The sequence below is a fragment of the Eufriesea mexicana genome, unplaced genomic scaffold, assembly GCF_001483705.2.
Source record: "Eufriesea mexicana isolate 0111107269 unplaced genomic scaffold, ASM148370v2 scaffold124, whole genome shotgun sequence".
NCBI lineage: Eukaryota > Metazoa > Arthropoda > Insecta > Hymenoptera > Apidae > Eufriesea > Eufriesea mexicana.
This window is the reverse complement of record NW_016908357.1, coordinates 899,879-925,868: the sequence shown is the minus strand read 5'-3', so window position 1 is coordinate 925,868 and position 25,990 is coordinate 899,879. Positions and strand designations below refer to the sequence as shown.

At 45.5% G+C, this 25,990-nt stretch overlaps 3 protein-coding genes across 6 annotated transcripts in view; 1 reads left to right on the top strand and 2 right to left on the bottom strand.

The window, feature by feature from the left end:
* Positions 1-3,737: 3,737 nt before the first annotated feature.
* On the bottom strand, positions 3,738-6,391 carry Atf-2 (Activating transcription factor-2). The gene is made up of 7 exons (XM_017911149.1): positions 6,139-6,391; positions 5,891-5,984; positions 5,658-5,803; positions 5,261-5,589; positions 4,960-5,176; positions 4,524-4,869; positions 3,738-4,454 (listed from the first exon to the last, which is right to left on the bottom strand). The coding sequence occupies exons 1-7, from the start codon at positions 6,187-6,189 to the stop codon at positions 4,051-4,053; spliced, it is 1,587 nt and encodes a 528-aa protein (XP_017766638.1). The 5' UTR covers positions 6,190-6,391; the 3' UTR covers positions 3,738-4,050.
* Positions 6,392-8,644: 2,253 nt separating this feature from the next.
* Positions 8,645-10,007, top strand: LOC108555500 (mitochondrial ribosomal protein L16). Of its 2 annotated transcripts, none has more exons than XM_017911158.1 (6): positions 8,645-8,950; positions 9,018-9,083; positions 9,156-9,313; positions 9,380-9,511; positions 9,592-9,702; positions 9,792-10,007. In XM_017911158.1, exons 1-6 carry the CDS (start codon positions 8,911-8,913, stop codon positions 10,005-10,007), a joined length of 723 nt encoding a protein of 240 aa, XP_017766647.1. In that variant the 5' UTR covers positions 8,645-8,910. The 2 variants fall into 2 exon arrangements, with proteins under 2 accessions (XP_017766647.1, XP_017766646.1); XM_017911157.1 differs by having other exon boundaries at positions 9,015-9,083.
* A 5,416-nt stretch (positions 10,008-15,423) lies between these two features.
* Positions 15,424-25,990, bottom strand: part of dtn (transmembrane protein 132C dtn) — a 52,760-nt gene continuing 42,193 nt past the window's right edge. The window contains exons 4-11 of one of the 3 annotated variants that reach the window (XM_017911290.1): positions 23,946-24,210; positions 19,974-20,117; positions 19,046-19,882; positions 18,500-18,935; positions 17,516-17,850; positions 17,165-17,445; positions 16,756-17,050; positions 16,568-16,684 (exon numbers count right to left, since the gene is read on the bottom strand). In XM_017911290.1, coding sequence (XP_017766779.1) covers positions 16,631-16,684; positions 16,756-17,050; positions 17,165-17,445; positions 17,516-17,850; positions 18,500-18,935; positions 19,046-19,882; positions 19,974-20,117; positions 23,946-24,210 — 2,647 coding nt within the window. In that variant the 3' untranslated portion in view covers positions 16,568-16,630. Of the gene's footprint in view, positions 17,051-17,164; positions 17,446-17,515; positions 17,851-18,499; positions 18,936-19,045; positions 19,883-19,973; positions 20,118-23,945; positions 24,211-25,990 lie in introns of all 3 variants that reach the window. The other 2 variants (XM_017911291.1, XM_017911288.1) reach the window with 2 other exon arrangements.

Sequence of the window (25,990 nt, the reverse complement as noted above, 5' to 3'; positions counted from 1 at the left end):
ACGAAACGCGTGGGGAATACCGGCGTCGGCGACGGCGGCGTGTATAGTATCACGGAGAGAGGGATTTTCGACGAAGAGGAAACGCGACGAGGACCACCCGACTGTGTACGAGCCAGCAGCCGAGCGACAGAGCGAGAGAGAAAGGGAAGCGACAGGGAGAGAGCAGAGAGTACAGGGTATTTTGGACGCAAGATCGATCGATCGCGGCCGCTCTCTCCGGTTCCCGTCCAGGTCGACTCGTCCGATTCGCTCTCCCTCATCCGGAGATTCGTCGAACCGCGGTGTCAGTAGCGCGCCAGCCAGTGAACGTGGCGGTTGTTTTTCCGTCCAAGTGGTGTCGTCGTTGTCGTCGCCGACGATGTCGTCGGATAGTCGCGTGTCGTGCCACGCCGCGAGCTTCGAATAGAGAAAGAGAGCGAGAGTGTCGTTGTCTCGAATCGGATGTAAAAATAAAAGGAAGCAAGACTCGTGTCTCAAGGCTATTGGGCCGCCGTATATTGTCTCGCTCAGGAGCGTGTAAAATCGCACGACGGTGTGGTCTCTTCCCCTATTCGTTCCACGGATATATTATATCGTTCACGCGTTCTTTCCGAGGGAAGCACACTGTCGTTCGCTCTCGTTCGCTAATATAAGAAAGTTGTCCGCGTGTTTTCTCGGAAAAGATGTGCGTATCGATTCGTCGCCGTTTGCAAATTCCACGGCTATTTCTACCGCCACGCGTTCCACGGCCAGACCGCGTTAATTGCCTCATTGACGATGCATATATATATATCGGTGTTTCGGTTTTGTCGAATCGGACACGTTTGAAGGACGTTGCGAGCCGAAAAGACCACCGACAGAGAGAGGGTCGTTTGGACATGAAATTGTACGAGTTCGTTCCGGGAAAGGAATCGGCTCGAACGTAGATAAACAATCGTGTGTCGCGTCTTTCCGTGCCGCTCGATACATCGTTACGATTTCGTCCGTTCGTGCAATGGCTTGCGTCGAAGCTCGTGCCTGCCCCTTTGTGTTCTCCGGCATTCGTGTCGTGGGTTTATTTAATCGCGACAGAAAGAGGTTGTAGATCCTGCCCCTTTGTGTTCTCCGGCATTCGTGTCGTGGGTTTATTTAATCGCGACAGAAAGAGGTTATGTGGTAGTTTTTCGTAAAACATATTCGTTCGTCGAAGATGAAACGCTCTTCTAGATAAATATTTTTTCCCCTCGAGAATTGTAAACTGTGTGGAGACCACGTGTGCTTGGGCCACGTGTTTCCCTGTAACGTTACCAAGGAGTACTTTATCTCTCTCCCTCTCTCTTTCTCTCTGCGGCGTCTTCGATTCTCGTTTCTTTCTTTGAAAAATGTGTGTTCGTCGCTCGATCCAACTGTGTTAGATATTTGGTCGATGAACTAGACAAATTTTTCAAACGTCGAACATTACCGGCGCGCCATTTTCTACGATTATAACCTATACGGTAACGTCGTAAACGATCGAAGAACGAGGGCAACTTTGAGGCTATGTATCTCGTGGATTACGATAGATAACGTGTCCTTATCTACGAAACCGAGACCCGTCTGTCGAAACCTTGGATATTTCGGATTAATTTCAAGACGAGTGCAGCGATGTTAAAGCAGTGCTGTAGATATTTGCGAGAAAATTGAAGCCCGGCAAAGTATACGCGTATGTAGATAAAGTGGGTCGTGTCTCGTCCGACTGATTCCTGAATTCGTTGCTGCTACCGCAAATCGACGTCGATGGGATCGATATCGATTAACCCACGCGGGCCGTTGATCGCTGGAAACCCCATAAAGGGCAATCTCTTTACACCGGTATTTCCTGGGAATACTTAACAGGCGTGCATCGCGGTTCACCGGTTTAGAGGGGAGAGAAAAAGCGTACGCCTCCCAACGTTCTTCCATCGTTCTTTCATCGTTTTTTAAATTATTTGTAAAATTTCGATTTATCTTTGACTCGTGTTTCCAAAATGGTAGACCTTGCACGACGAAAAGATAAATTACCGACTGCGTTCCCTCGACCTGTAATAAAATAATGCCGAAATAAAGCGTCGAAAGGGTACAGAAACGCTCGTAATGTTATCTCGGTGCCTTTGGTCTCACTTTTGTCTCCCGAGAATTAATAAACGCTTCGGTTGGCGGAGATCGAGATGGCGATCTCGATCGCGATTCCCCACGGGCATCGAGAACGAAAGAAACTGGTCAGTCTGGACCAAGGTTAGAAGATTGCGCGTGTTGTATAATAGCCGTGCGAGCTTGATTCAGGGCCGTGAAAGTAGGGAGCTCGCGAGGGGCGACGCGTAATCTATTTCTGTCCGTAAGTTGGAGGCAGAAAACGTGGAAGCGTAAGGGTTCTAAGAATGACATGCCTAGTTGGAATCGCGAGTAACGTGTACCGACCTCTCGTACAGCGTTTCGATCGTCCAGACCAAGCAATTTCTTCCGACCGACCAAGTCCTTGCTGATAGGATGTAATTCGCGTATCGCCTTGGGAAAAAATATTTACCGAGATATAATAGCAACCGTGTCTCTCCGATTCCATCGTGTTTCCGAGGATACCGAACGCCATTGTTTATCGACGCGACGCGTTAGCGAAAAGCACTTTGTCTCGCTTCTCTTATTACCGATTCGCGTCGAGTGTGCTATGTATGCGTGTGTATGCATGTAGATTCTCCTCGACTGGTGTGCATATGTACGTGTCCGTGCGCTTCCAGATGCGCGAGCTTCTTCCAGATGTAACCTAGGGGAGAGAGAGCCTCGTGTGCAGCTTTTCCATAAACGATAAGACTCTCGCTCTCTCTGTCTCTCTGTCTCTCTCTCTCTCTTTCGTTGGAACAGGAAGAAAGTATATTTTACCTATTCAGCCTTCGCGATCGAACCGGCTTATCGACATAGGAAAGCCGGTTGGTATTTACCGAGTAACCGATAATTCAGTTACATCTCACTTGGCCCGTTGTGTTCTGGACGCGTGAGTCACTGTGCTGTGACTCAAGGGACGGAAATCTTGTTTGTCGAAAAAGCACATAGACCTTTTTCAACGCGCTTCGCGCCCTCGGTATCTCTCTTTGACCGTTGTGCAGTCGTGCCAACGCGCCGGGCACAAACTCGCTGACAAAATACGAGATCGGTCACGAGCTAACTCGACACATTCTGCGTAATCGGAGGATAAACATAAATTTCTCCGGTGATTAGATAAAACTACGCGATAAAATGCATAGCCTTCAGCGTGGAAAGATACGGTCAATTACTTCTTGCCTATATCAATACCGTCATTCATGGGATGGAAAAGAGAGGAGAATGTAATGAGTGGGAAGGGAAACGGATATCGTCGAGTAGTGTTTATACAGCGGTATTTTTTCTCCCTTTTCAGAATCTGCAGGAAGCCACACACGTACGGATTCGATACCACGGTGCGAAGGAAGTTTTCGGGTAGCCTCGAGTCGAGACATTTCGTGCCCAAAGCCCCTTATCATTCTCCTGTCCGGTGTAGAATTGTTAGACGACTGGACGGAGAACTGATAAGGGCCCGAGGGTCACAGAATCATCGTGGGACTTGATAGAATCAATATAGACGAAAGGGATTACGATACCGATCCATGACAACACTCTTCGTAGCTTAAACGTATCATTGTATCATTTTTAATCGTCGAATAATAAATTATTTCATTTATTCTAACAAATAAATAATACAAAAATTTCTCTCGTAGATTCTCGCACGCAGATCTGTTTATGCGAGGGTCCTGTTCACTGAAGGAGGGGAGGATTTGTCCCTCGCGTCGTTTAGTCTCCCATTAGTTGTTAATTGTAAGAGATAGGAATAAGCCGAGAAAGAGATTACCATCCTCTGTCTACCTCATTGCCACTACGTGCCATCGTTAATTATATAATTCTCCTGAGGAAACAAACGAGAATTGACTTTGTATATCTCTAGGTAACGAAGCTGTGTGCTATGCCACACGTTTCGTTAATGGAAAAAATAAATATCACGGCCAGCGTTCGGCGCGTATGTCTTTCGTGTATTTGAGCAAAATTTCGGTACTTCCGATAAAGTTACGTTCACGTTTCGTTAGCTTTCGACGCGTTCTGATCAATCTCGTAATTAGGATTTATTTGAATTATTTGCCTAGTAGAGTTCTCCGCTTTCTTCGCTGGATTTTGTACGATAAAAATTTGCTTCGTTTCTTCCTTCTCCGTCAACAATTGTCCAACGCTCATTATCTTTAAGGTGGGTACCGTTTTAATTAACGTGCCGTTTGGAATCGATAGATTTGTATTGCAATCTACTTTCGGAAAAATTACAGGGTTTTTCGTGGGTGTTAAAGACAATTTTTTCTTCGGCATGATAGGCACCTCCGTAGGAGAGAAAGTCGTCCTTTTTATCGCAGGTGTCACTGGAATTGGACTGGTTATCGCGTCTGAATTGACGGATATTATTTTTGGACCAAGTACTATACCATTTCCTGTAAAATGGAAAATGAAATTACGAATACGAATACATGGGAGATAAACGAGCAGTTGCTGTTATTTACCTTTTTGCATTGCTTTCGTTACGGGACAATCCTTATGAGCTAATAAAAGTGTTTTTAATTTAGCCACTTCTGTTCGTAGAACCTTAATTTCCATTTGCAGAGCCACGTTAGTCTCGTTGACATTAGCGACAGTTCTCTCGAGTTGCTGTATCCACGCTTTCCTTTTCGCTCTTGCTCTCATTGAGCTAGCTCGATTACGTTCAAGAATTTCTTTCTTTTTTAATTGATCCTCTAACGTTTTACTTCTATTTCCTTTTTTCATATTATTCAAATCATCCTTGCCAAAATTGCTATTAGGTTTTTGATTTTGCGAACCAGTACTTTTCGTCAGAGTTTGTTTTAATTTCTGTAATTACGAGAACAACATTAATTCGTAAACGAGGAGAAATTAAACCTTTTCGTGTAAATATATTCTAAACTATGCACGTTAAAATACCATTTTTGCTAGAGACAGCGTAGAAATGGTAGGTTTTCTGCAGTCCAATCTAGCATTACATTGCAAAAGAGGTTCCGTTTTTATAACAACCGTTTGTTGCTTCAACGATTGTACATTTGTCGTGTTAATAGAATCGCATACTGGAATCGCCGACAATTGCATTAATTTTCCATCGGCCGTTTTTAACAACAGTTGTACCTCCTCGCCATTAATCGATCTTTTTTAAAAATTTATTCTTCACTCGTTCGCTCACGAACTTCAAAATTAGAAATGAACATTTAAGAATTAATCGTTTACTTACAAGTGGGGATTGGCTTGTTCTTGAAGAACTTTCGGTATTATAGGCGTGTGCGTAACTTGATCGATAATATTCTCTGTTAATGTTACGTTTCGTTCCACGGTTAATTTTTCTTTCATTAAATCTTGCTCGTCAGTCCCGGTAAGTTTAACGGTAGTACAAACTTCGGTACCAATGGTCGTCTTTTCTACCACTGTATCCTTTTCGGTTATTGAAATATTTTCGCACTCTTGTACTGAATTTTCTGACAGTATTTGACTACTAGTAGACAGTACATCGGCAATGTGAGGAAATATATGCGGTGTATGCAGAGTATCATCTGTAATTCCAGCCTGAAATAATACTTAGATGAAAGATCGATTAAATGAATATCTTGCTTTACTTTAATTTTGTTATTTACCTCAGGTACTGTAAGTGTACCAGTATTCCCAGATTCCACTGCTCTCCTAAAGGTTTCTTCGAAAGGATTTACATTCTGTAAATCTTGAAATAGACCAACTTCTTCGCAGTTTCTAATGAAACGTGTCGGTGTGGGTGTTTGGTCCGCTATACAGTGAACAAAAATATTTCTTGCCACTAGTTTTGAAGTGTGATCAAAGAAGTAAAGTCAAATTAACTAAAATAAATCTTTACCAACAAAACCTCCATTCTTGGAGCTATTTCCAAGATTCAGTATCATATCGTGCTTCCTTTTATGTACCAACAAATTATCCTCGTTTGAAAAACTCTGGTAATAACACATAAGTGCAATTTAGATTATATATTCAAAGAATCAATTAGACCTTTCTACTTACAATAAATAATTAATAATCTTTAAAACAATAAACCAACTTTAAGACAAACTTTGTTATATTTTTAATGTAAGTAAATTTCTGTATTACCATATTGCAACCAGTTGATGGGCAAGTAAAAATTTTCTCGTTGTCTGCCATTATTAACTTTTATAAAATGTTTCACGACACTGCTTCACAGGTGATACTATATATTATAAAAACGAATTCCAGAAGGTATGGAATACACCACAACTTGCCGAAAGGACCCATTTCTTCGGAAATTTCCGTGAGGACAATACATATTATTGCTTAATTCGGATTATCTACAAGTTTGTATGTCATTTAATGTCAAATACAGACAATAAATAATACATAAGAGACTTCAGACTCTTTTGATACACCGATTCGAATCAGCTGTTCTGACATTAAATCAACAACCCATTATTATTAAGTAATAGAGTGGCGTATACGTTGACAATAGTATAACTTCCGTCTAGGGATATTTCCTTTATTCCCGCACTTAGTATTATATAGAACATAACCCAGGGTAAAATATGACGTTCATGAGCGGCACATTTAAAATTTCGTTCTTTAATTGTAAAAGTAGATTACCATGAAAAACAATTATTATTATGTGCATTAGTATACTAACGTTTGTAAATTAATATTGTCAGTAATATTATATTTTGAGCGTACACAAATATGCAAATAACTTAGTTAAAAACAACAGACATGTCAATTCATCTGTATCATTACATAATCCTGTAAACATTTTATGAAATAATAAACAAATAAAAGACAATCGTATGTATTTTTATTTACAAAAACCTCCCCAACTCCCAGAAACATCCTTCACCATTAAATGAACATAAACAAATTTTAGGCAACAACGGAAACGTAAAAATAATACTAAGAATATCCAAAAATATTCATGACTGAAAAATCAACCGCCTCGCACATTCTATGTTCCTGATACAAAATCGCAAAATTGTCCAAAAATTTCTTGCCGGAGCAACAAAATTATTGTTCGAGAATTCTTGGAAATGACGTCATTTCTTGTAACTATCTCAGCCAACGACCTCCTGTCATATTATGTTCTCCTGATACAAAATCGTGAAATTGGCCAGAAACTTTTCTTCGAGGCGGCAAAGGTATTGTCGGAAAATTCTTGGAAATGACATCATTTCTCGGAACTGTCTCGGCGAGCGACCTCCTGTCATATTATGTTCTCCTGATAACAAAATCGTGAAATCGGCCAAAAACTTTTCTTTGAGGCGACAAAAGTATTGACCACCTAGGCGGCAAAAGTATTGACCACCGAAGCGGCAAAAGTATTGACCACCTAGGCGGCAAAAGTATTGACCACCAAAGCGGCAAAAGTATTGACCACCGAAGCGGCAAAAGTATTGACCACATAGGCGGCAAAAGTATTGACCACCGAAGCGGCAAAAGTATTGACCACCTAGGCGGCAAAAGTATTGACCACCTAGGCGGCAAAAGTATTGACCACCGAAGTGGCAAAAGTATTGTCCACCGAGGCGGCAAAAGTATTGACCACCGAAGTGGCAAAAGTATTGTCCGAGAATTCTCGGAAATGACGTCATTTCTTGGAACTGTCTCGGCGAGCAACCTCCTTTTACGTTATGTTCTCCTAATACAAAATCGCAAAATTGGCCGAAAATTTTTCGCAATGGCGGAAAAGTATTGTTCAGCGAACGACCTCCTTTCACATTATGTTCTCCTAATACAAAATCGCAAAATTGGCCGAATATTTTTCGCAGTGGCAGGAAAAGTATTGTCCAGTGAACGACCTCCTTTCACGTTATGTTCTCCTAATACAAAATCGCAAAATTGGCCGAAAATTTTTCGCAGTGGCAGGAAAAGTATTGTCCAGTGAACGACCTCCTTTCACGTTATGTTCTTCTAATACAAAATCGCAAAATTGGCCGAATATTTTTCGCAACGACGGGAAAAGAATTGTCCAGTAAACAACCTCCTTTCACGTTATGTTTTCCTAATACAAAATCGCAAAATTGGCCGAAAATTTTTCGCAGTGGCAGGAGAAGCATTGTCCATTGAACGAGCTCCTTTCACGTTATGTTCTCCTAATACAAAATCGCAAAATTGGCCGAAAATTTTTCGCAGTGGCAGAAAAGTATTGTTCAGCGAACGACCTCCTTTCACATTATGTTCTCCTAATACAAAATCACAAAATTGGACCAAACTTTCGCGCAAGGATGCGGCCCTTGACAAATAGAAATTTTTGGAAAGATCAGGTCACATTCATGGAATAAAAAATGTCGGAGAATCGTTTCATTTTCTTGCACATTGTATTCTCTTTTTATATCTCACAATACAAATTCGTAAAATGGGGTAAAAAGCTCTGAGGACGAGTTCGATGTTTCAATTTCTGATTTTCGTATGTGCTTCGATTATGTTATATTTCGTTTTAGAAGAATGAATTGTTATAATATTGTTACAATTTGATACTCACTCACACTGTAATTGAATAATTTTTGTTTAAGTACGAAGAATCATAATTTATTTTATGTCTAGTTTTATTTGTTACATGTTGGCAATTGTTGGCTACTACCTTTCTTGAAATTTGTGCTTATTTACATGTACTATTAACATTTTTAGAAGTAGAAAATTGCTTGGAATAGACATGTGTTCAACGAATTGACAATTTTAACGTTGCAAAGTAATTGTCACCAAGAAATAATGTTATTTCTTTAATAATATATATTCGTATCAATATCATTGGTTGGACAACAGTTTGAGGTTGTAAAGGTTAGAAAGCAGTGGAGTTCATGTGGAATATTTAACAATTTTATTTACTGAGCCTATTTTTTGGATTATATCTGGGATACCATTACAAAGATGCAAATCTGTAGGACAATCTCAAAATTATTTATATCTCGTAAGTTTTCAATGATTTTTCTTTTGTAAAGTCATTTATTCTTATTAATTTTATGTTTTTACAGCAGAATATGTGTTTAAGTCTGTGCCAGTGGTTGGACTAAAATCTTTTGCTCCACAGCCTGTTAAAGATGGTATTTGAAATTATTAATTTAGCATAAAATAGGAAAAGGTATACATATTTGATAAATAATTAATTTTTATAGATATTGAATATCCTTCACGTACAAGGCTAAAGGTTGTAATGAAAGTACCTCAAATGCCTAATAATGTTGCACCTTATAAAACACAAAAAAGGTTGAGGTTAATGCGAGGTCCAGAACTTTTTCATAATACTCTTTTACATAAACAGTTTGGTATAATAGTAAGCAAATAGTTATTAAATTTGGATAACTCTTCATATATCAAATATATAAAGATGAATTTTTAGGCAACATGTGGTGGTAGATTGAAACATAATAATTTTGAAATGATACGTATGTTAGTCCTAAGGAATATAACATACAATAAAGCGTTTGTAATCTGGAGAGTTCCTGCTCCTTGGCAGCCTATTACAAAAAAGGTTCTTATACAAATGTATTTACCCTATGATGTTAAATAATTTTTAGGAATGATAATAATAATAATTTGTATACTATACAGTCACAAGGTGTACGAATGGGTGCTGGTAAAGGAAGCATTGATCATTACGTTACTCCTGTAAAATCAGGACAAGTTATCATAGAAGTGGGAGGAAATATAGAATATTTTGAGGTATTAAAGAGATATTTGCAATTTTTTTATTTGCCATCGATCGAGTTATTTCACTATGGTATGCTATATGAAATATAATTTGATTTAAGGTTAGACGCGGTTTAATAAATATTGCAAAAAGATTGCCTTTTGATGCCAAGGTAGTTAGTCAAGAACTAATGGAGAAAATGGCAGAGGACAAGAAAAAGATGGTAGAAGAAAATCTGAATCCATGGAATTGGAAATATATCATCCAGAATAATATGCTTGGTTGTCACAAATGGATATCAAAGTACGATAGGCGTTGGTTTAACGAGTATCTTTAATTTTATACATACAAAGCTGTATATATATATATATATATAGATATATATAGATAATAAATAAATAACTTACTTACCTCTTTCTTAGTTTTTACTTACTAACCTACCATGATAACACTGTTCAACAAATTTTAACTTTTCCTCTAATCTGTAATATAAATTACATGTTTTCTGTAGAGTTTATTTTCCTGAACACGAATCCGTAATTGAAATTGTTCTATCATCTTTAGTTTTTAAAAAATGTGAATTTTTCTTAAAAGGCACTATTTTATACTAAAATCAAGTATTACATAATAAGTAAGAACGCCGGTAGCTTCATCTTTATCTTAAAAGTTAGGTGAGAATGTCTATAATTATAATCATAATTGGTTATTAAAGTTTAGAAATGAGCCGCCACTTTCTACGCGATATTCTTGCATTTATACAGAAAGTTTTTTATGTGATATGAATTTGTTACACAGTATCGTATTCTGTAGGATTTTCTAACGAAGAAATCATCCAGAAACAACATTAGGATAATCTTTAGTATTGACAGAGCGGTAAAATATATATTGGCAAGCCCTAAGAGAATTTTGCCGCCATGCAACCATTGTTCGCACATTTATTAGGAACGTAGACATGGGTAATAGACACCAAAATCCGTACCGTTATTCGATACATAAATACGAATGTATGTAGAATATAAGCATGTTAAAAAATAATCTCTCAGCTAATTTTTAAGATGAGAATGAATCTTCCAACGGTTTTAATTTTAATGTAGTACTTCATTTTAACCAAGGATATCGAAGAAATAAAAATATTTTGATATAAATATACGTATCATAGAAATTTATTTTATGGAGGTGCGAAAATAGTTAAAGTTCATAAAACATGTTTATAAATTATCAAATTTATTACTAATAACAAATTGTTTACCAAGTAAATTTATGATAAAAGTGAAAAAATTAATAAATTATTGGCTATTACTTGAACTTATAACGTACTTGTATTAAAAGTACCAATAATTTTCAAAAAGTTCATAAATTATTACACTGATTGTTAATAACAAATTAATGTTGTTACTAACAAATTATTCACAACGTAAATTTATAATAAAGATGAAAAGACTAATAAATTTCCAGCTATTACTCGAACTTATAACGTATACATGTGTTAAAATAAATCCATAGTTTACAAAAAGTTTAAATTATTACACCGATTGCTAATAACAAATTAATATTGTTACTAACAAATTGTTCGCAACGTAAATTTATAATAAAAGTGAAAAAATTAATAAATTATTGGCTATTAAAGCGGAAAAATAATAAATAAAGGAATCGGTACAGTTCGAAAATTTCCGATCGGGGTGGGGGATTCGGCCGATCGGCGGCTATATAAGGGGCGACGTGACGAAGCAGAACTCATTTGCCAGTTTGGCATCGGGAGTGTAACATTTAAATTTTTCTGTGTGCGAGAATGATGGTGGGTCCGAAGTGAGGTGGGGTTGGCTACCCCACTCACCCCCACTCCCTTAAACAATTTACTAATAATTTTTTTTATTTCCAGCTATTAATTATTTTTTTCTTTCCTAAATCGTATCCTTTTTTTCTTCCCTAGACTGTTATACGTTAGCTCCGTTGCACTTGACACTGGGATTACGCGTAGCTACACGGCACAGTCGAGGCTAGAGAGTAGCAAGCAGTGGCAGCGTGGCGGTAAAACGGAAAATAAACTCTACAAGAATCAGCCAAAGGCTAGTACGGATTAAAATTTTCGTTGGACAGTGTAAATAGGTATTTACTTCGTTTAACGACGAGAGAGCGGATGGGGTAGGGGTGTGCGAGTAAAACTGGAACGATACCGATGTGTTACAATTACAATATTTTATATATCTTTGATGACGGTTTGGTGGTAACAACAGGTAAATACTACATATTGTACATTGAGTAGGCGATAGTCGTATCTTATTGTTTAATTAGCGTATCGGTTACGCCGAGGCTGATGGCGATGGCGACGTCCACCACGACGGCAATCCGAACGGGGCAAAATGCGTCGAAAACAGCGATAACAACAGCAGCAGCAACAACAACAATCTCAATAACAATAACAATAACAGCAACGATGATTATGATCATGATAGAGTAAGGAGAATCATTTTCGTAGTAGAATAAATAGAGAATAATCGATAAGTACAAAGAGAATGATGTTCGTATCGATTTTCGCGATACGATTCGTGCCAGCTATAAGAACGATGAACAGACATTAGCGAGAGGATAGTGACCCGCGAGAGCATCGTCGATTATTGCCATCGTCGTCGTGGACGCGGTCGTCATCGCCGTCCTCGTCGTGTTTCTCGCCGTCGTCGTCGCCGTCGCCGTCATTGCCGTCGGCGCCTCGTCAATCGTTTTCCATTTTATCCGCATTTATCACACTTAACGTAGATACAGCGACATCGTGTCTGAGGAATGTGTGTGAATGCAGAGTCAGCATTGCGACGATATTCTATTACAATATATGTATATATATGTATATATACATATACGTATATATATATATATGTATGTATACGTATGTATATATATATATATACGTATATATTTATATATATTTATATATTTATAATATAATCCTCCCTGATCGGTGGGAACTTATCAAAAATAAAAAAAGGAGAAAAGAGAGACCGGCAGTTTCGACTTAAACAGGGCGCCCCCTGCGATTGCTATCGTCTCGAGGACCGGCGAACTTCGTTCGCGTTAAACAAAGCTCTTTCGAAAGAGTATCGTGTATATTATAAAATTCGGCGCTACGAGCTGCATCGTGCCTTTAACTCGATTCCCACCTGTACGTAATCGCGAGTGAAACGATCGCGAGAGGTGGCCGAAAATGATCAAACGAACGGATAAAGTTACCAGAAGCGAGGAGAGCCGAGGAACGCGACGGTTCCTCTTACGCGAGTTCTCATTTCTTTTGCGACTTTTGAACGAGAAAATAAATTCATGCGTGTATATATACAGTGTTTTTGGCCGTAGCCAGAGCTGGAGGAAATAGTATTCTAAGTAAAAAATAGTAACTGTAAGATCGTTTGTACGTTGATAGTGTGTAACGGCGAATCGGGGGCAGTTTCGCATCTTCGTATCTCTTTAACATCGCGGCAAAGCGAACATTCAAACAGCGTTCGTTTCACGTGAAACAGCTTCGCAAGCTCACCACTATTTTCTATCGTAAATACTATTTTTTTCCGGCTCTGCGCGAGATTCCTCGTCCTACGGGATGTTTCTTTCTCCGCTTCTCCTTCTCGCCTCGTCAGGAGAACGAGATTCCCTGGCGTACGATTAATTAAATGTAATTAACGCTTGTCTCACTCACGGTACTCGATATGATTGATTCGTTTAACGTCCCGCCATCTCGATAACGAGGAGTCGTCTCTCGATGCTCCTCGAGGAAAAAGGAAAAGATGGCCGCGGGCAGAGCTGCGAAAACCACGCCACTTCACCCCGCCAGACGATTCGAGGATACGTGTAATCAGGCGAAAGGCAACGTAGATCGCGCTTCGCGTTCGTTAGTATTAATAATTAATGCATTAGTTACGCTATAAGACTAGATTCTCGGCGGGGTATCTTACGTTCTTTGCAACGCTCTTTAACCCTTTGCAGTTCTCTCTCGAGGGTGTAAGTGCGCATATTTCACGCGTCGTTCGGATTACAAGCACGAAGGAATGTTAATTATAAATCGAGCGTTCATTTTTCTCGTCGTCGGTAGAAAGAAGAAAAGCACAAGGGTACTCGATGACGATACGCTCTAAAGAAAAATGAAATCCCGTTCGTCGACCTACACGGCGGTATCGCAAAGGGTTAACGCGCGTAGCCCGCGTCGATGCGCTTCGACGCTCTAGACGCTCTAGACGCTCTAGACGCCGACTCGAGCGTCTCTTCTCTTTTTTTTTTTTTTTTTTCTCTCTCTCTTTCCGTCTTCATCGGCATTACATCGCTAAATCCCACGCTTGACATGCTAACACACAACTTACAGATACATACATACTTAGACACGTAGTCCTTAGATACCTATATAAGATAGAGCGACCCTTTAGGGGATCCGTGGATTTAGAGATCGAGTTGCAACGATCCCTGCGCACCTACTTGGCTGATCGCCTAAGAATGAGACATTTGTTCAACCCCGTTCTCTTTCGTATCTGGGTAACCCACGTTTAAACGGGGACAAACGAATTATTTTCCGTTCCGCCGATTCGGAACGAATATTTTCGACACGGGGAGCGATCATCGTGCAAGGAAAGAAGGATCGTTTCGGATGTGATTTCGATCCGAGTAAATGATCGCGTTAATTTCGAGAAACGTAAAGGATAGTTTGTTCGGTGCGCGTGTGTGTGTATGTGTGGGTTAACCCGTTAGATAACTGTCTCTGCGTAACGATCGCGGGGAACAAGGAGGCGTGCGATTGGATTCGCAACAGGAAATCAAATCGGTGCGGAAGAACGAAGGCTATAAGGTGTGCGTGTATTTTGCATATCTCTCTGTTCCATTCATCCATTCTCTCGCACAAACACGCCAACACGCACGCACACTCTCTCTATCCCAGTCTCTCTTTCTCTCGAGTGTACAAGTGTATATGTATACGTATATACGAACATGGACGAGGACGCGTCTCTACGATGTAACTAACGATGGCACAGATGCGATTGCGCTTGCATTCACGCGAGAAAGCACGTGCCCGGACTTGCGACGCGTTTAAAACGAGCACTCGCGACCGATGGCACGTACGCGGACAATTGCGGAATCCAATCGATGGGGGTGAATGGTAATTAAAAGCGATACCGGAGCAGCGTGTCCCGGGCCGCCGCCGTCGCCGCCGCCACCGCCGCCGCCACCGCCGCGAGCTCGTCTAGGAGATTAGCGTTTCCCCCCCGCTTTGCAGCTCGTGAATTTCCCGATAATCCGGCCGGCTTAACGCCCTCTGAAGAATATCGCGATTAACCGGTTCGACTTTTACAGGAAACTTTCTCTTTTTCTTCGTTTCGCGCGTGTAAGTACACGTTCGAGTGGAACACGGCGCATTTAACTACGCGTGGTAAGTGGATGATTCGTTCGAAGAGCGTGTTGGAGCGATTCGATAAGGATGGTAGAAAACGAGGAGAATTAGAATTAGACGGGGAACGCTGATAGCGAGAAAGGTGCGGGCGGCCCGCGGTCGCGTTTCCGCTCGGCTCCGTCGAGCGATTAGATATACGCGAGTTAGTAGTTTGCTCTAAGGAATTTGCCATATAAATGTAACCTCGTCGTTCGTTACAGTCCATAATTAACATGCGCTAGGTATATATATATATATATAATATATATAATATATATATGTACACAGTCTTACAAAGCAAAATTTACAAACATTACGACGTACGGACGATCGAATAAATATTACGTCTCCTCCCCGGCGTAGATCGGAAAAGTAAATGGCCCTGTGTTGGACGTTGTTCGTCTCGATATCGATTTCGACCGCCACGACTGAGACTCACGGTCGGGAAGACTCGGCGAGCGACTGTTTAAAAATAAAGGGGTAACGCGACAAAAGCCTTGAGAGAAAAACAGCCGGCGAAGCTTTATCTTTCCGTTAGGAACCGACGATGGATAGAGTGTGGAGGAACACAAAAGCTACGAAAAGACGAATAAAAAAGACAAGCTATTCGTGGTGGGACGTCGCTATCGAGGCCGAAGATCGATTTCGAGACAAAGGAGTCGGTTTTTGTCCGGCCACGTTTTGGTGAATGCCCTGTCGCGTGGCAGGAACGAGAGAGGCTCGTTCGATTGCCGTGAGGAAAGGGCTTGAGCGAGAGATCGATAGTGCGCGGAGGCGGAAGCGAGGATCGGCGGTCGATCGATCGTCGAAGAAAGAGAAAGAAAGCTGGTCGAATCGAGCGCGCGATCTACCTACCCCACCCCGGCTACCGGCGATCACACCTTTAAAGCCTCTGCGTGTGTACGTGTGCGTGTGTGTCTGCGATTGTGTTTCGTGTATCGTTTTAAGTTCGCGTACCGGAGAACGCGCGCCTCTTATATGACTCGCGCGCCGCGCGCCTGCCTTTTCGTATGCGTGTATTTTCCGTGTATACTCGCGTGTGTTTCGTGTCCATGCGTTTGCGCGAATTCTCGATGTGCTGCTAGGAAGCTGACTAGATTATAGCCTAGAATACGAAACGTCCGGAGTGTCGTTCGAACGGCGCGAGCTCGGCCATCTTGGTTCTCCATTGCGGACGTGCTACGCGGCGAGAGAGGAAGCGGAGAACGAGGCCGGGCTCATCCGCGTGCCACGATTCTCAACGAGGGATCCGGGGTTTCGTATCGACCTTGACTACTCGGCCTTCTTCGAGGCCGAACGCCGTCACCTAGGCGTTCGACTCTTTCAGGTTGTCGAAGTACTGCATGATCTGGTTGTAGTCCATGCCCAGATTCAAGTCGTCCAGTGCCACCGATTCCTCCTGCTCGTGGGACAGAGACGCGGACGACGAAGAGGAGGAGGAGGAAGAGGAGGCGGAGGAGGACGGCGACGAGTTAGGCGGTGACGAGGACGATGAGGCCACGGTCGGGCTGGACACGTTCATCGAAGAGGCGACCGCGTTCGTTGAGAACGACGAGAACATCGGATTACCGACGATCGTCGCCCTCTTCACCTCTCTGGCTCTCGCGTCCTTCGAATGCCTGTTGTCATCGTGAGTCACTAGCTCCACGAACTCCTCTTCCTCCGCGTCGTTTTCTTTCGGACTACCTACTCTAGTTTTACCGTGTGGCTTGATATGATGCATCTGCTTGCTATGCCGGTGGTTGTTCCCGTGAAGATTGCCGCTCGCGCTGCCGTTCGACGCCCTGTGACGATGTTTCCTCGGTGTTTCCGGAAGTCGCACGATCACCCCTGTGTTCCTGTGAGGTGGCACCGGAGGTTTGTAGTCCTCGTTCCCGTTGTTGTTGATCGCCGCGCTGGCAGGAGCAGCCGGACTCGTCGCCGAAGTCATCGCGGTAGTTACAGGTATGCCGTGCGGTGGTAAGGGCGGTGGGATGTCGTCGTTGCTGTATATATGTATATACATATGTATATATAAGGGGAGAGAGATTACTTTACGTTTGTAGATCAAAGAGGTTTTAAAACGACGATAAAACCGACGAATAACGTAAAACAATTACTCGTTACGCGTAGCGGTAGCCGAGGAAGTAGCCATGGACGCTGGGGTAGCGACCGTGGTTGCCGACACAACCGTGGATGGTTTCGACGCAGGCTTGGTCGCGAAACTGTTTCGCGGAAGCTTGTCCCTCTTGCAGTACGTCGTGGTATCTACCGGTCCGGATCCGTTGCTGCGTTGTCCAGCCGATGGTAGCTCGATATGGTTCGGATTGTCGAAGCAAGTTGCCAGTTCGCTCGATTCGCCTTCGGTTTCTCCGGCTAGAGGATTGCTGGTCACTCTTACCTGAAACAAGACCATGCCGTTAAATAACTATTTGTCCCGGAAAGCGAACAGTTGGAAAGGTAAAGGATACCTGTTGCGGTCCGCAAGCGGCTCTTTCGAGAGTAGCTCTACCCAGCCAGACCCAATCGTGCGCGTTCGTGGTAGATTCTCTGGGAGGTCTCCTTCCCGATGCCAGCTGGTTGGCTGCCGCTTTGGCCCTAGCTGCTCCAGAGAGGACCGGAAGCGCGGAGCCAGCTAACGGAGAGTCCGGTTGCTGAGGCTTGAACTTGCTCGCGTAGACCACGCAGGAGACAACGAAGACGACGATGGCGAAACAGAAGGCTGCCAGAAGGACGTACATCCCGATCTCGAGTGGGCTCATGCGGGCTCCTCCGTGATGTCGTTTCCCGACGCCGCCCATTCCTCCTGAAGACATGCCATTAGCTATAGCCGTGCGGTGCTGCCGTGCCTGCACCAAAGGTTCGTGCTCGTGCTCGTGCTCGTGCTCGTGCTCGTGCTCGTGCTCGTGCCCGTTCTCGTCTTTTAGCGGTAGCCCTTTGCACAAAAAACAAAGAGACAGAAAGAGAGAGGAGAAGAGTGAGAAACGGTACTGGAAGTAGTGAACGCAGCAGCTCCCGGCAAGCTGCGTATCCTCCCGCACGACCAGCTGCCTGCAGAAAAGCGACACCAACGCGCTTCGTCATGCACGGACACGCAGACTGTGCTCGCTGACAGGCCTAGCAATCTCTGCTAACTCTGGACCCATCAGTTCGCTACGCGGTGAAAGGAAAGCGAAAGGGTTTCGAAAGCGATGGGCAGGAATGACGAGCGACGAATTTTGAAAAAAGGAAAGAAAAAAGGCAACGAAAGGAAAGCAGCGACGAAAAGCGTAAAAGGCCGAGACCTCTTTCGTCTCGATTGCGCCAGTGCTCGGAAGAAATTGGTAATTACTACACGCGGCAAGTAAATGGACGAAAAGCGGTAGCAAAGGTATACAGTGGCATTCCTTGGAACGAAAATGGTGCGAGTGTGTGTATGTGCGCGCGCGCGACAAAGGAGAACAGGATCTATTTACCGATGAGAATATCGTGGAGATCGGGCGCCATCTCTCCTCGATTGGTCTTCCTTTCCCTGTGATGATGAGAACCAACGGTTCCGCCTCCGTCGTTTTGCACGAATTCTGGTCGATTGGGAAGATCGCTCGAGGCAAAGTCCACCTCGACGTTGGCAGAAGCACTGGCAAGGGCGGCTGCGGTGGCCCTTTGACCTTTTCCAGACCTCCTGCCGGTTAGACGACAGGCGTCGGCCAATTGAAGACTGACTCGTAACAAATCGCCTCGTCCTTCGCCGACCGCGATCACTCGAGGATGATGAGAGGCGACTATCGGAGCGAACGCTACCACTTCCGGGTCTAGACTCTCCACTAATAAATGGTAATCGTTCACGGCTATCTCTCGCAGCGGTGTTCTCGTGCCGTCCGAAAACTCCACGTCTATGTCCAGCAGACCTTCCTGCATTCGCCGTGACCGGAAGCGAGAAATCGTTGAAAGAACGTTCGCTCGCGTCCATCTCGATCTACGATTACTTTTCACGCGGACGAAAAGAAAATGGAAAATCTCACCTGATACTGAGCAGTCAGTTTCCTCGTGACCGACGTCTCCGCCACGTAGCCATTCTCTATAGCGGTATCCGGGTTGATGGAAAGTTGTAAACCGGACACCACTTTGACGGACAATCTGGTGATCGCTACTCGATCGTTACCCACCCGCACTTCCTTCGCGCCGATTACTTTGCTGGTAATCGGCGAGAGGACCTGCACTTCCGTCCTACCCACTCCACGACCTTGTACGATCCTTCCTTGCAACAAGGTAGCGATTCTGGGATCCGAGACCCGTAGCATACCCATCACCAGATCGGTCACGCGTAACCAAGTACGACGGTTCACGAAATAGGAGACCCTTCCGGAATCGTGATCGGTAGCCAGGAACCTGGCGTGTACCTCGACCGGACTCTGTTGGAAACGGAGCCTGCAGTTGGTGGATGGCCCTCTGTCGATGGAATTGATGGCATCCCATCCGTTGTCGCTTCCTCGAAATCTCTCTTCCTGTTCGTCCTCCTCCAGGATCACGTCCGCGTCCTCGATGTCCATCGAGGTATCCTCCAGTTCCGCGGCGCTTCTCTTCTTGGTTTTCGAGCCGGATTCGTTGGATCGCGAGTTGGTGGCGTTCGTCAGGCTACGTTTGCTCTTGGTTCCCGCCGCGTGTTCCTCCGGGATCTTCCAGCCTTTAATCTGACTCAGTCTCGTATCTCCCACGGTCATTTCCAATGGGAATTCTGGCATCCAAACGGTGAATTTCGCCAGCCCGGTGTAAGTGCCGTACTTGACGAGAACGGACGCGTTGCTGGAACCACGGATCTCCGTGCCGTCCACGTACACGCTGCTGCAGGAAGATGACACCTGTAACAGCGGGAAGCACGGCAGTGTCACGAACGATTCTCTTCCCTTTTGCCAAACTTGAAAACGAGCACTATAAACCGCGCGCACACACCTTGAGTACGCTCTCGTCCTCCGAGTGACAGGATGTTTGCAGCGTAACGTCGGCCACGGTTCCTGCCTGGCTCACGATAAAGACCTTCATCCCTTGGGACACTTGGCGACCCGTCAACACCGCGGTGTTCATCACCTCCCAGTTCTACGAGGAAAAGGAACTCGATTAAAGCGCCGCCTCTACCCGATGACTCCTCGCGGACCTCGCGTTAGTTAGTTAAAGCGTTCTCCAACTCCATTTAGGAAAGTCGCTTGCCCGATTTAGGAGAGAGAGAGAGAGAGAGAGAGAGAGAGAGAGCGATCGTTCCTCCGTCCGCTGCCAAGCTTTTGTTTGCTCTCGAGAGGGAAGCATAGGGCTGTCAGAAAAGTTTCGCGAATGGTCGCGGTCTCGAGTCGAGGGGAAAGGCTTTTAAAGGGTCTCCGCGTGGGCCTAGACGAATCCATCCGCGTGGCTCGACCATTTCATAGGTATACGCGCGCCACCGGTACACGGACACACGCGCACCGGCTATGGAAGTTATTCTACGCGCGGCCTGTACATCATACCCCGTTCGCCGGTGTGTGTACTTTAGAGCGGCCAGTGGGTGGAAAGGGGGACGGCAGGACGAGGGACGAGAGCGGAGAGAGAGAGAGAGAGAGAGAGACAGAGAGAGTCCGGTGCACGAGAAGCCATTTCCAAGTTGGCTTCCGTACAGTCTGCCCTTTGGAAGGAACATCAAACGACTCGGATATTGCAGCGAGGGAATTTAAATCTCTGACCCCGAGCGGGGGCTCTCTATCCGACCACCTACACACCCGCTTGTCTCCCGTTCTACGTGTGCGCACGGCCATCTACAACGCGTATCTCTTTGGATCCCGGCTTCGTGCCTCCGCTTGGCATCGATCAGCTCGATCTTAGGCGAGCGCAAAAAACCTGCCATTGAGTACATTCCGGGTACCGGTCCATCCGACTTTTTCCCTCGTCCAGCTAAAATATTCCCTCCGGTCATGCTTCGATATTCCTCGGACTCTCGCGTATCGAGACGTCGAGTTGTCCGATTCTCACGGCCGCGTATACCCTGCGTTTCGTCGGAAAATTTCCCTGGGATTGCTTCCGCGAGACGTATCCTGATCCCGGGATTCGGTTCGGTCGCTAGAGATAGGCCAGCGAGGGAGAGAGAGAGAGAGAGAGAGGGAGAGTGCCAATTAAGGTATTTAGCGATCAGCTCGAAAACAAAAGGATGGCGATTGGATTCCGGTGCAGCCCCTTTTGTTCCAGCGAATCCCATTGAACCGTTGTTGGGGAGGCTGATGCTTTTAGAAATTCGTGACTGCACGTGCAGGCACGGGCTGCGTTTAAAACAAACACCGAGCGCAACGCAGCTGCCGGGCCGCGAAGAATTAAAGTTCCACGGAACTCGAGGAACTCTGCGCGCTTCTCCTAGTAAGCGGAGTAGAGGTAGCAGCGGTAGTTGGTCGGCTTCGAACTACGGAAATTTATCGGGAATCTCTGATCTACTTAGCCTCGTTCCGCTCTTGGGCTGTGTTCGAGATTTAGCTATGCATTATCGAGGGCTGCTTCTCGTCAAAGGGCACGAGCCATCACGAGTGGACTCCTCTCTTCCGTGGCCAGGCCGCGGCTCTAACGTTTCTTATCCTCTTGGCCTAGATATTTATATCGGGGTCCGGTGCATCGGCTTTCGCCAAAATATTTTCTTCCCGTTGATTAACCCTTAGAGCGCTATGGACGCGTATATGCATTCGGCGAAAATTACCAGCAGGGACGGCTGACGCATATATGCGTTGTTCAAATTTTTCGGTCTTCCATGTAATAATATTACACGTAACTTTATGCGAGACAAATGCACGCGTGTTTCTTAGCAACGGCAGTAAAAAAAGGCAAATGACGGAACAAATAATAGACGCGAAGACGGGTTTATTCTTTTGTACATCTGTTCCGAGTATCATTAGTAATGTAATAACAATATTAACGATATAAGTATCGTACACAAATAAACTATTAATTTTTGTTTCGTTTTTGTTCCTTATTTTTATATTAAGTTATATTGCAAATTTTATTGATTCCAATAGACAATTGATGCTTGAAAATAACGTTTCCTTATTATTTAACCTGCTGCAAAAGAATTACAATAATAACTTGTTAGTTGCGCCTTGAACAGTTAATCGACGGGACTCGCACTATCGAAAAGTATTCCGTCGACAGCGATCGTCAGCTTTAAGCACGCACCGTCCCTCTGAAGCGCTTCGGCAGAAAGTCGTCCGCACTCTAAGGGTTAAACGAGCGCGGAGATCCGCGTCGGCTAGCAACTCTAGCAACTCTAGCAACGCTAGCAAAGCCCCGGCGTAGACGTTGGCGTTAAGCTGGACCTTTGCAGCTTTACGCGGATGCCGCGAGTGCGAGGCACGGCAGACGACGGGGGTGGGTGTCTCTTTTAATTAAAAACTTGCCCACCTTCCAGCCGGCTGAGGCAACGGCAATTAGAGTGCGGATAATCAAGAAGCGGCGGGCTTCCGACAACTCGTCTCGCTACTGCGAGCCTTTCAAAGGAATATATAAGCGAATTAATGAACTAATTAATCAATTAGTTCGCGCACGAGTCTGCCGCTGATTGTCGTGTACACGGCGCTCCTTCTCTCCCCGTTACCGAGCTGACCGATTTCGCGTCGTTTGACTCGCGAGCGCGGATCGATCCACGGAACGTGGCGTCGCGTCGCGTGAATGCCGGAGCTGAAGGTACTAAGAACGAAATCAATTAACCTCGCGCTCTAAGCTTCCGAAATCCCGGTCAAAGAACCGAATAAATTTCCTCGCATACCGTATCACCGGAGGACCGACGATAAAAACCGTCCGTGGACGGTGGCGTGCTTTGTCTCGAGGAAAAACGACATCGCGTAACCCTTTGCTCCGACTTAATGGCGGTGTCTTTTTACCAGACGGAAAATCCGTCCGCGTTCCATTATTAGTTTATCAACGGCAAAGAATAGCCCCGACTAAATCACGTCCATTCTCGGCTACGAAGTTTCGACGTTTCCATGGCCGGAGCCGGAGACAGGAAACTTTTCGTCCGTCGTTTCGTTTACTTTGTCATCCGGCGAAACGCGTTATCCTCTCCGTGTTTCCTACTTGGACGGGAGCCCTGGTCCCAGCGCCGTGGAGCACCCCCTAACACCGCGTACAGGTCCGTATCGATCGGCACTTTTGCCGGCGGTTATCGGCCAACTTAGCGGATTCTTTTTCGAGAGATTTCGAGGAGGGCGTGCGGTGGGAGACGCGTGGGAGGACAGAAGCGAGGGTTGGCTGGGATGAAAATCGTGCCGGTTCGTCCAGCGGTGATACTGGTTCGCGTAAGCGAGCTCGCCCTTTTCTCCCTCCAACTGGCCGATTTCTCTTTTATTTTCCCACCGATCGCGTCGCGTGCATTTCCTCGCGAAATTCCCGATGCACGTTTACGGGCACAGTTGGCGGGAATGAAAATCGTCCGGCGCGTAACCAGTGGTGTCCATCAGCAAACATTCGAAACTGCGCCGGCAACTTCTCTTTATCGTCGTCGCTTTCCCAACCACTGGCCCCGCGTATCGAAGCTCAAACGGAATTCAAACGGATTTCGCGCTCTCCTCGTCCATCCGCTTTGCCAGCCACGCGTTTGTCGCCGAGGTTTTAAAAAATACCAGGATTCCCGCCTAATTCTCTCGTAATTAACGCGTTCATCTCCGGCCGATGTACCCGACGGGGCTTCTCGGGACCCTGTGTATCTCGATTCGAGATCACTGGCTTAAAATCTTATCTTCCTTTCCGCGAGGAAACGAGGTTCTTTTCTTTGCAGCTCGACGAGCTTAAAGCATTACCGCGAGAACACGAAGAAAGAGGGAATACGTAAAGACGTATCTGCGGGTGGTGGTCGGGTAATCTTCGTTATCGCGACGTTATCGAAAAGGAAACGTTAGAAAGACAAACTTTGAGCGGAGAGCTTACCTTGGATATAGGCAGCACGGCCTGTATGTCGTCCTTCTGTATCTCCAGACGAACCTGCAACTTCCGTCTCTCGGCGTGATGATGATGATGATGCGGTTGCATCTGTCTCTGCTGCAATCTCTGCTGCAGCTGATCCATCCCATTTAGCTGAGAGCCGTTGTCGAAAGCGTAACGTACGCTCCACACGATTCGGCCGCCATCCCAATTCCCTTCCACCGCCTCCTCGCTCGCCTCCAGAAGCATCGTCAGGATCTCCTCCGCCGACCTGATGCAAATGACAAAGATGCGTTACCAGCGACAGAAATCCGATCGCTTTGCCGGAGTAATCGCAGCCGTCCCGCGCGAGATTCGTTGCTCGTCGCGTATCCTCGGAACGTCCAGGTTCCACTCGATTCCCAGGATCGTTCCGGCATAAATGGCGCGCGTGCGGGGTAAACTATCTAGAGGACCAATTTCTTCGAAGATCGGAAACGCGGTGACGGACGAATCGTTTCGGAGTACCGATGATTAGATTCCCTATTATACGCGCCTAATCCGTCGATGGACGATCTCGTTTCACCGTGCTCGTCGTTCCCGCGATACGGAATTCCACGCCACGCGTGCGACGAGTGGGGCAGGTCGGGACGAGACGAGCCATCGAGCGGAATATTCGAGCGTACGGCGAAACGTGGAAGTTGGTGCAGCGAAACGGTCGTACGCGAAGGAGCGGACGCGGAGAAATTGCAGCGTCGAAGCGTCGTCATTGTCGACGAGTTAACGAGGATCTCGTGGAAGAAGAGCATCGACTCGCGTATTCGCCAGGGTACTCGCAGTTACGAGTCCCGGGTGTTACGTAACGCGAGGCGCGGCCGCGTTACAAAATCGCGAGCGTTTCACGGTTCCGTCGAACACGCGTTAACGACCCACCCTGCCCGCGGAGTCTGACCGTGAACGAGGATCATCCGTAAAACAGACGGTTATTACCGTGAGATTTACGACTCGGAACAACCGCTTTCCTCGTCGACGTCAGCGAATCGAGCAGCTAGAACCGTTTGCTCGGTGATCCTCCGGACTCGGAGGATTACGAAATCGCGCAGAGATATTGCTCGCGTTGGAAATTCCGGCACCTTTCATGATCTTCGATCTTTACCACGAACGAAACGATCTTTGTTTATCCTCGTTCGTTTCTTCGCTTCGCGCGCAGCCTCGCGATGGGAGTGATCTCGCGATTCTCCGTGTCGTCTCGGCTCGGCCGATTCGGGGTAAACAGCGATTGCGGATAAACGGTGGCGAGATAGAGAAAAGCGGGAGAGCGCGGTGGAAATTAAGGAGAAAACCGAGGGGGAGATCGGGGCAGAATTTATCGATGTTTTCCCGAGAAAGGAATCGAAATTAGACCGGTGGATGATGGCGATAGCGACGGGGGCGCGGCGAATGGAAAGCGATGGGATCGAAAATGGAACGAGATGGAGGGGGAAATCGAATGGCAGTGTAAAAGGATAGCGGAATAAAATTAGCGACGAAGCGGAGCAACGGGAAGAGGATGGAGAGAGGGAGGCAGCGGGGGTTGATTCGCGACAGCGATAACGAGGCCTCTAAAAACGAGGTTTTATCCAGAGCATAGGTCTCGACGCGTTGCGTGTTTAACGTTCGCACGATCGATGATCCAAAACTCATCGTCGCGTAAACTACTGATTTCAAGGAAGCCGCGAACACGTAGGAACTGTTCGGGGCAAGGGAGAGGGAATCAAACCGGATTATCGCAGGGTTAGAGGCGATAACGTCGTCTAATATACAGTGATACTCACTACTTTTACTTTTTCTCCGCGGACCATTGCGAAACGAAACTCTTCGCGCCTCGATTCCCGATTTCGATAAAATCTCTCTCCGACTCTCGCACCTCGCGCGCGCTCCAGCTTTTCTATACTTTTCCCCGTTTACGACGTCGTTTGCATATTTCCGGACCCTGTTACATTACACACCTCCTCGAGAGTAACCTCTCTCCGGAGCACAGCTCCTCCCGGCGTACACCCATCTTCGTTTCGCGCGTTCGAAGTGCTATCGGA

Coding starts and splice junctions, on each gene's coding strand:
- Atf-2 (XM_017911149.1), bottom strand. CDS start 6,189: ATGGCAGACAACGAGAAAATTTTTACTTGCCCATCAACTGGTTGCAAT. Junction 5,590..5,657: donor GTACACTTACAGTACCTGAG/GTAAATAACAAA, acceptor GTATTATTTCAG/GCTGGAATTACAGATGATAC. Junction 4,455..4,523: donor AACGAAAGCAATGCAAAAAG/GTAAATAACAGC, acceptor TCCATTTTACAG/GAAATGGTATAGTACTTGGT.
- LOC108555500 (XM_017911157.1), top strand. CDS start 8,911: ATGCAAATCTGTAGGACAATCTCAAAATTATTTATATCTC. Junction 8,951..9,014: donor CTCAAAATTATTTATATCTC/GTAAGTTTTCAA, acceptor ATGTTTTTACAG/CAGAATATGTGTTTAAGTCT. Junction 9,512..9,591: donor GGCAGCCTATTACAAAAAAG/GTTCTTATACAA, acceptor TATACTATACAG/TCACAAGGTGTACGAATGGG.